General features: G+C 38.0%; 1 protein-coding gene across 1 annotated transcript; it reads left to right on the top strand.

The window, feature by feature from the left end:
- Positions 1-4397: 4397 nt before the first annotated feature.
- On the top strand, positions 4398-7675 carry LOC105206576. Its single transcript, XM_039448773.1, has 5 exons — positions 4398-4415; positions 4551-4840; positions 5068-5744; positions 5922-6632; positions 6714-7675. Exons 1-5 carry the CDS (start codon positions 4398-4400, stop codon positions 7673-7675), a joined length of 2658 nt encoding a protein of 885 aa, XP_039304707.1.
- The last annotated feature ends 2654 nt before the right edge of the window (positions 7676-10329 follow it).

Raw genomic sequence — 10329 nt, 5'->3', positions numbered from 1 at the left:
TATTGATCCCTTCTACCTTACTGTAATAATATTTATACATTGGTCTGGAACACCCTGTATATATATATATATATATATATATATATATATATATATATATAAAATAAGTGAAGAGAACAAATTATAAAATAATATAAATAAATAGTAAATAAAATAAAACAATTAGTAACGGGAATTAGGCTAATGAGAATCAGCGCGGGTAAAAGTGCGTAATCGTATTAATATTACACAAATTATTTATTCATCTTTGAATTACGAAAATAAACGAACGTTTTGACTCGCTTTGGAGTCATCTTCAGAGTATCAAAAATATATGAAAAATTCTAGCCGTCATCTGTCACCAAAAACGGGAAGCAGTCGAGTCACCAACGGTTTACCAAATCCGTAGTGGCATCTTTTCCCGGTAACAATGTCGCAGGCAATGACACTTCTCTGTATCACTATCGTATGTTTTGTTTTAGATAGCGAATAATTATCTTAAATAAATATTTTCGTGACTTACCCATTCGAACTAACGAAGCCATGGATAAATTTTGGTCCATAGGAAATAAATTTCGCTTGTCAAAGTATACACTCAATCGTTTATTGTTTAACAACAACCGGTGCTGACTGTCTCAAGTAAGAATGTATACTGATTGTAAATCGAGTCGCTCCGATTATAACATCTTACTTCAACGCTCACAAAAGGTCAAGCGGTCAAGGATATACAAATATTAAATAAATACATGTAAACGAATGGAGAAATAGTAAGTCGTTAACTATAAATATAAAATAAATAAATAGAATAAAATTAGCGGATAGTCAGATATTACAATTCAAATGTCACAAATTTAATAAAATTATAAATAAATAGGTTGAAATAAAAATAATTAGCGGCGAGTCAACTGTAACAATTAAAGTAAGTCACAAATCGTCCTGATAGATAAAAATATAAATAAATAAATAAATAAATAAAATAAAAATAATTTAGCGACGAGTCAACTATTACAATTAAAATCAGTTACAACCTATATCGCTCAAGAGCATATTGATTCTATTATAATTTATCCAATAACGAGAAATACGCATGATGCAGGCATTCAGTATCTGTTTATAAATTGAGACTGTTATCTTGTAATTGAACATGTAACATTTCGGATATCAACCGCCTGGCTAAGAAACATTGGTTGTCTAAGATATTTTCCCAATCAAAATCATGATTAAGTCTATGTTCTGTGATAACCGAGAGATTATTTGTATTTTAATTAATATGAATGCAATGTTCATTAATTCCTGTTTTTAATTTTCTACTAGTTTGCCTTACATATGACGTATTGCCGTCTTTACATATAATTTTATAAACAACATATTTCTTTAAGTTGCTAGGAAGAACATTTTTCGGTACATTAATAATCTTGTAATTCAAAGATAAATAAATAATTTGTATAATATTAATGTACGGGCTTGCAATAGATAATAGAATCGTTTTCCTAACACATTTGCTTTAATATCAAATTACTTTCTTTACATTTGGTATGTAGCGTTACAAATATAATATAATATACGTGTGGTTTGACGGCTGTCTCGAGAGAAACTGACGAATTCTCTAAACGCGCCGAATTCGTCATATTATTAGTAAGACGTCCTCTCGCTTGGTCGTGTGCTTGTTGTGATCAACGGTTTCATGATACATTTGAAATAGGCACCGACAATTAATACGTTGCACAACCTTTACCCGGGCTGACTCTCATTAGCCTAATTCCCGATTATTAATTGTTTTAAATTTCGAGAATCCTAAATTAATTTTAATCAAATTAAATAAATAATAAAATGAATAGAATTGAAAAAAATTAAGAAAAATGATTGTACACGTACATCATATTTCTGTGGGCAACAGGAACTTCACAGAACAATAACAATTACAACAATTTTTCTAAATTATTGTATATGTGTAAACATCGCACTTTTATGTGACTGGTAACACATGTCTACAAAATTAGGGAAGGTCTTGCGCTTTAAACTTTTAATGACGTTTCTATAGGATTGTGATGCGCTGAAAACGACTACATTATCCATTTCTTCCATCACCCTCCATTTTTTAAATAATCGCAAAAACAACTTTCTTTGAACATGACTTCTTTATGAATTTTTTCTGGTTAAAGAAAAAATTATAGCAAGATCAGCTTTACGGTATTCTACGCAGAAATGTTTCCACAATACAGAAAATATTTCTGCGCAACTTATAAAAATGTTTTATGAAATCGTAAACAAAAAACTTTGACAAACAAAACAAAACAAAAGTTAAGGCTCTTATAAATAAATTAAATTCGAAAATAGTGAGCTCAAGAGCCACGCAAGATGTCGGGTGCAAATAAATAACCAATAACTCCAAATGTCAGGCAAAGGTTTCGACCTTTAATGACGGTCTTCCTTAGTGATATTACAAGTCTATAACACAACAATTGCACTAATTAAGATATGAATTTATTGCAATAAACAAATAAAGAATAAAAATAAGAAATGAAAACAAGTTACCGAATAGATAGGGATTGTGCAAAATCGCGGTGTACATCTTACTACAACGTCTTAGCATAATAGTATGAACGACCTCACAGAGCGTGTACCGAGACAAGAGTTTTGTGAAACCACATAGATTGGTTGCTAACAAATAAATAAATAAATAAGAGAATGAAATTAAAATGATGTAACTATAAAAATTAAATAGTTAAAAAAAGAGAATAAACGGAAAATCAATAAAAATTAAATAATTAAATAAAAAAGAATAAAAATGGAAGCTGTACAAGTCATTAGATATAAAATTGTAAAAAAAACGCATTATAAAATAATGTAAATTCAAAAAAAGGGGGAAAAAAGGAAATAAGTCAAAACGAAAATTATGTACAAAATATCTCTAACTACCAAAACTCGTGTCACAGCCTTGAGATGGGATGTTACATCTCGGTGAAAATAGATACAAATAATGAGGACCGAAACGAGATAGCCTCGGTGGCCCGAACAAAAGGAATAGAAGGAGAAGGGATGATGAACCTAAGAAGGGGGAATACGCTCGAGGATAGGAAGATACGCATCCGAGAGAAGTTCGGCATCGCTTTGTTTATTGAGTCCGTGCATTTGATTTTTGATGTGTAGCATCTCGGATATAGATCTTTCAACATAAGATGGCTCCTTGTCTAAAATTTTCACGTTCTCCCAATCAAATTCGTGATTTTCTCCATTGCGATGTACCGAAATAACAGAAGACCTGGCCTTTCTAATGTATGCTTTATATTCGCTAACTCTTGTTTTTAATTGGCGTTTCGTCTGTCCCACGTAAGAAGAATCGCAGTCCTTACAATTAATTTTATAGATCACGTCATTACAAGAAAAAAGCTCTGTATGGTCTTTGCCAGTAGTTATGAATTTATTCAATTTAGAAGAGATTGTGAACGCAACACTGCAATCAAACTTACATGAGAAAGACGAAAATTTCTCTAATACCGACTCAATGTAAGGGATCGTAAAAAATCTTCTTACACGTTTATCCTCAACGCAGGTGTCATCTTTATAAAAAAGGTGTTTGAGTCTGAAATTTATCATGGAAAAGATAAAATTTAAAGGATAGTTATTTTCCAATAAAATGTTAACTTTTTAACTAAAATTTTGAAGTTCTTATATGCATGACCGTTTACAATTTACTATGGAGAGAGAGATCGAGGGGAAAATCAGTTTTCTCGATGTTATGCTTATAAATGTGAATAATAGGATTATTTTCGATCAATACCGCAAACCAACTTTCTCAGGAAGATACTTAAATTTTTTCTCACACCATCCCCTGTGTCATAAAAAGAGTGTTATTTTTGATATGATTGACAAGTTACTGTTATTATCACATCCTCAATTTCATTATAAGAACTTCAAAATTTTAGTTATATAGGATTTTTGATCACAAATCTGTAAACGAAATTGCTGTACCATGTCATATTATTGAGATATTTTACCTTTAAATTACTCCAAAATGTGAAATAGTTTTTGATATTATAACATTAATTTTAATTATTATTTAATAAATAATTCAATAAGTACATATGTATTTATATTTGTTCAGTTTGCAAATCAGCAAACTTTAAATGCCGGTGCCACTTCGAGAGAGTGCAAATAAATTGTGTAAAGATTAGAGTCTGGCTTTACCCTGTTCTATCCAGATACAACATTGAACGCGCGAAAAATGAGTGCGAGCGACGGTACAGAGCGAGGATGACGAAGACTGATTCATTAGCGGAACGGTGATAAAGATGGGAAGTGGGAGCAGACAAAAGGAAAAACTGATCACTCAAAGCGTGTTAACAGTTAAAAAAAAAGTCTTTAGTAATTGTCAAAAGTAACACCACCTGGTTGCGCCATGCGTATCGATACGGTGGATGGCGCTGCTGTATAGTGTGAGAGCACGCTCGCGTCGAAGGTGGTACTACTATAGTTACAGTTATAGTCTTTTGTAAGATGGACGACGGATGCGATCCGTAGAGAACGAACGAGAAAATAGAGGTGTAGAAAGAGGGACATCTTACACGTAGACAAAAATTCTTTTCTGCACCACCAAATGGTCCTTCGAGCCGGATAGCAACAAGCCAGTAAAAATCGAGAAAGCAATATTCAAGACGGAAATCTCAAGCACGTGCAGTTCGTCGACTACGGACAAAGAATCGAGGCCGCCGTGTGAGACAAAGGGCGTGACCACAACAACGAGGCAGACGGAGACATCGTCAATTCGGAAAGGTTGCATCGACAACAAAGATCTCGCAATCTCCTACAAGGAGGTTAGGAGAACAAACCAGAATCACCAAGCAAACTCGATGAGCTGGCAGTGATCTAGAGTTTTCCAGCTTCAACACACATTCAAAGCTGAGTACCTTCAAGCGTTTTAGCCATTCGCCTTTCAGGTAGACTCGCGTCATAACGTATAGCATCATGGCGGAGATAAAAAGAACTCGTGAAAAGGCGCGGAACGATCAAAGCGCAATTGACACGCGCGCGTAATTGGATTAGAGTATTCGATGCATAAGCCCATCAAATTGAAGAAATTGAGGTTAGATTAGTTACAATAGAGCGTGCGTGGGATGATTTTCGCCAAACGCAAGACTCACTCGAAGAGTTGAATGCCGAATGTGAAGACGACGGTGAAAGAGAAACTTTCGAGTCGGAATATTATGCAGCAGCTGCAGCTGCAAAGGCTCTCATCGCGCGACACAGCAGAACGCGAAGTGCGGTACTAGAAAATTGCGGTGCAGATAATCACGACAACGGTAACGCGAGTAATTCGGTAGATTGGATAAAGTTACCACCAATTAATTTGCCCACATTCGATGGATCCTATGATCAATGGCCTAATTTCCGCGATACATTCAAAGCGATCATTGATGAAAATACAAATTTGTCAGATATTAAAAAACTTTATTATTTGCGATTAGCCTTCAAGGGCGTGGCCGCGGAAATCCTAGGATCCATGGAATTGTCCGCGGGCAATTACGACGTCGCATGGAATATTCTAGAAAACCGTTTCGAAAACAAACGTGTTTTGGTCCACCACCACGTGCAGGCATTGGTCGAATTTTCATTATTGCAGAAAGAATCTCGTACGGGATTACGTCAATTATTAGATCACACCGAAAAGCATGTTCGCGCTTTAAGGAAACTTAGTCAGCCTACAGACCAATGGGGCACAATTCTTGTTCATTTAATGACGGTGAAGTTTGACAATGCTATCAAGCGTGAGTGGGAAACCAAAACGTTCGCAAGAGAAGTTGCAACATATGCGCAGTTTATTGATTTAACAACCAATCGGTGTATTATGTTAAAGACATTGCAACTTGATAAATCAAAACAGGCCAAATTTTCACTGTCAACCGGAGACACTTAATCAACTAATACAAATAAAAAATCGGTAGCCGCAGTCACGTCTGAGGTAAAACCGGAAAAGTGTCTAACATGTAAGGAGGGAAAGCATCGGGTATATCATTGTCCGACCTTTCTAAATTTGGCGCCGCAAGATAGAATTAAAGAAATAAAACGCTTAAAAGTGTGTCTGAACTGTTTCAAGGTGGGCCATTCCATCAAAGCGTGTAAATTCGGTACTTGCCGAATTTGTCATAAGAAGCACAATACATTGTTGCACATCCCTAGAAGCGAGGATACAGATTTTGAGAGTAACAATCAAAGAGCGACAACCGTCGAGCAAAAACCACCGACAGAGCAAACGACGAGTGTAGCTCATCTTGCGGTTCCTATCGCCGATAGAGGACTGCTAGCAACGGCAATCATCAAAATTCAAGATAACGACGGAGAATTTCAAGAATGTCGAGCGTTTCTTGATCTCGGATCTCAGTCAAACTTTATGACGAGAGATCTTTGCGAGCGATTAGGTCTTCCTCAGCGGAGGAAGTATTTAGCAATACGCGGCGTCGACAACACGCAAACCGCGGCATTCACAGATACACGCGCAACGATTCAATTTAAATTTAACGCGTTTAAAGTTAAACTCAAGTTTTCAGTATTGCCAAGAATTACCACAAATCTTCCTCTATCTGAAATTGACAAAGGCCATTTACAGATACCAGACAGTATTACATTCGCTGATCCATTATTCTACAAGCCCGGAAGTATCGACGTATTGTTGGGAAGTTCCGTATTCTGGGACTTGTTGTGCGTTGGACAAATCAAACTCGGAAAAAATTAACCAGTCGCACAAAAAACCAAGCTAGGTTGGATCATCGCGGGACCACTCAGCCTTCAAAATCCGAGGGAACCGTCAACAGCGTCAGTCTGTTTCTTTTCCAACAGCGATAATATCGAAACACAGTTAGAACGATTCTGGCAAGTCGAAGAAGGCAGTCTCCACGCCAACTTATCAGAAACAGAGCAAATTTGCGAAGATGAATTCATGAAGGGGCATCGACGCAATGCAGGAGGACGCTTCGAGGTCCGGCTGCCATTACGTGACAAGGTGGAACGTCTCGGACAGTCACGAGAAATCGCCATTAAACGTCTAAAGGAATTAGAGCGGAAATTCGTCTCATCTTCTGAATTGAAAGTGCAATACACTAACTTCATGCAAGAATATCAAGAGTTAGGTCACATGTCCGAAGTCATAAATCAAGGGGCAAACGGAACTATTAATTATTTACCGCATCACGGAATTTGGAAAGATGACAGCCTGGCCACGAAAATCCGAATCGTGTTCGACGCCTTGTGTCCTACAACATCAGGGGTGTCTCTTAACAACATACTTCATGTTGGACCAACTATTCAACAGGACCTATTCTCCATTATACTTAGATTTTGTCAACATCAATTCGTGATTACGGCAAATATCAAGCAGATGTACAGACAAATCCTACTACAGGACGACCAACGAGATTTGCAACGAATTGTATGGCGACCAAACACAAACGAACAAATTCAGAAATATCGCCTTAACATTGTGACTTACGGATTGGCCAGTGCATCATTCCTAGCTATTCGTTGTCTCCACCAACTGGCAAACGAAAATCAAGAAAATTATCCCAGGACTAGCGACGTTATTCGCAATGATTTTTACGTCGACGACCTGATATCTGGTGGAAACCATCCGGACTCCTTAATACGGCTGAAAACTGAGTTGACAAAAATTTTTCAATCAGCGGGTTTCGCTCTACACAAATGAAACTCTAACAAACCTACAATACTCAGTGGATCCTCAGAAACTAAAACATTGCCAAGTCATGAAACTAAAACTCTGGGAATTTACTGGAATACGAAAGACGATTGTTTACAATACCGAATACACATCACTAACAGAAATCAACGTGCAACAAAGCGGTCAGTACTATCAATTATCGCTCAGATGTATGATTTTCTAGGACTGATGGGTCCTAAACTCATTAGCGCAAAAATCAAAATGCAGCAACTTTGGCAGTTAAAGGTAGGATGGGATGAATTTCTTCCCGTTCAGTTGCATACAAAATGGATGCAATACCTAAGTCAACTAAAAGAAATCGAGTCCATATCGATTCCAAGACGCATAATTTGCGACAAACCTCATATCATAGAACTTCATGTATTCTGTGACGTGTCAGAGACAGCCTACGTCAGAGGCATGCATCTACATACGGAGCTCCAACAAGTCAGGAGAAACAATTACAAGATTGTTGTGTGCAAAATCAAGGGTTGCACCTCTCAAAAGTATCACCCTACCACGACTCGAATTATGCAGGGCGGTATTATTAGTCAACGGAAAGACTGTACAACAAGCCCTTTCTATCAAATTTGATTGCATTCAGTACTGGAGCGACTCCACGATCACGTTATCCTGGATCAAACATTCTCCCGGAGAACTGCAAACTTTCGTCGCTAATCGAGTGGCAACCATACAGCGTACAGCACCTGGAGTTCAGTGGTCGCATGTACGATCCAAAGACAACCCCGCCGATGTTATTTCAAGAGGTTCAACTTTGCGAAATCTCAAAGATATGCCCCTATGGTGGACGGGACCACATTGGCTGGCGAAAGGACGACATGATTAGCCGACCGAATCTATCTGAAACATTAATGAGATAGCAGAACTTAGGAAACAAACAGTGGTATCTCATAGCATACAGCTAGATTTTGAGTTATTTGAAAAATTCTCATCTTTGTCTCGTCTAAAGCGAATCGTTGCCTGGTGTCTGCGATTTAAAACAAATGCCCTAATAAAGTCAACACGAGTAATCGGTCCGTTAACAATCAAAGAAGAAGAACAAACTATGTTAATTCTAATACGCGTAGTATAGTCAAATAAATTTACCGTGGAAATGTCAGATCTTCAAGTAAATCGCAGAATATCAAACAAAAGCAAACTCGTTGCATTAAATCCGTTTCTAGACGAATCAGGAATTATACGCGTGGGAAGCAGACTGCGTCATGCAAACATCGACCGTTCCAAGCAACACCCAATAATACTACCTTCTAAACATATACTCACCAATCTAATTATCCGAGATGCTCACCTTAAAGAAATGCATGTCGAGGCCCAAGAGTTCCTTGCTCACTTGCGTTGTAAATATTGGCCGATATCCGGACGCCAAGCGATTTGGCGAGTACTACAAAACTGTATCGCGTGTTTTCGGATTCATCCGCGCTGTTAAACACAGATCATGGGAGATTTACCAAAATCTCGAGTCACCGTAAGCAGAGCGTTCATAAATTCAAGAGTAGATTACGCCGGTCCATTTCCCATAAAACTGTCGCGAAGCAAAACCGGCAAGGTATATTTGTGCATTTTTGTATGCTTCGCAACTAAGGCTACCCATCTGGAGATAGTCAGCGATTTAACCACTACAGCATTTCTCAATGCGCTCAAACGGTTCATCGCGCGACGTGGTCGTTGCATGCAACTATTCTCGGATAACGGCACTAACTTTATAGGCGCGAACAATGAGCTCAGGGCGCTTGCGAATATGATAGATCAGGAACGCGAGACTATTGAACGATTTTTAGCAGATCAAGCGATTCAGTGGCGTTTCATACCTGCGCATTCACCTCATGTGGGCGGGCTATGGGAAACCACCGTAAAATCCGCAAAAACACATTTAAAACGAGTTATTGGTAACAATCTTTTAACATTTGAAGAACTCACCACGATATTCAGTCAGATTAAGGCGGTGCTAAATTCCCGCCCGTTATGTCCAATATCAAGCAATCCTCAGGATTTTGAGGTACTCACTTCAGGGCATTTCATTATCGGTGAGCCGTTAAATTCGTTCCCAGAGACATACCTACAAATCGGGTGACCCGCTTCCAATTGTTGTCACAAATGAGATACAACTTTTGGAAACGATGGTCAAGAGAATATCTCACGCAAATCCAAAATAGATATAAGTGGCAAAAACTCAATTACAATGATATTAAGGTTGAAGCGTTAGTTTTATTAAGAGATAAAGATCTTCCACCGTTGAAATGGCGGATGGCTCGTATTACAGAAACCTATATCGGAGGCGATGGTTATGTCCGCGTTGTCAGCGTAAAAACATCCAGCGGGATAACTAAGCGCGCGATCCACCAGATTTGCGTACACCCTATTGAAACAGAATTGAAAGGACAAGCCTTCCAAGGCCGGCGGGATGGTCGCGCCATGCGTATCGATACGGTGGATGGCACTGCTGTATAGTATGAGGGCACGCTCGCGTCGAAGGCGGTACTACTATAGTTATAGTTACAGTCTTTTGTAAGATGGATGACGGATGCTATCCGTAGAGAACAAACAAGAAAATAAAGGTGTAGAAAGAGGGACATCTTACACGTAGATAAAAATTCTTTTCTGCACCACCACCACCTCTGTCT

Source organism: Solenopsis invicta, chromosome 1, assembly GCF_016802725.1.
Source record: "Solenopsis invicta isolate M01_SB chromosome 1, UNIL_Sinv_3.0, whole genome shotgun sequence".
NCBI lineage: Eukaryota > Metazoa > Arthropoda > Insecta > Hymenoptera > Formicidae > Solenopsis > Solenopsis invicta.
The sequence above is the reverse complement of the archived record's forward strand: the minus strand, read 5'-3'. Positions and strand labels throughout refer to the sequence as shown.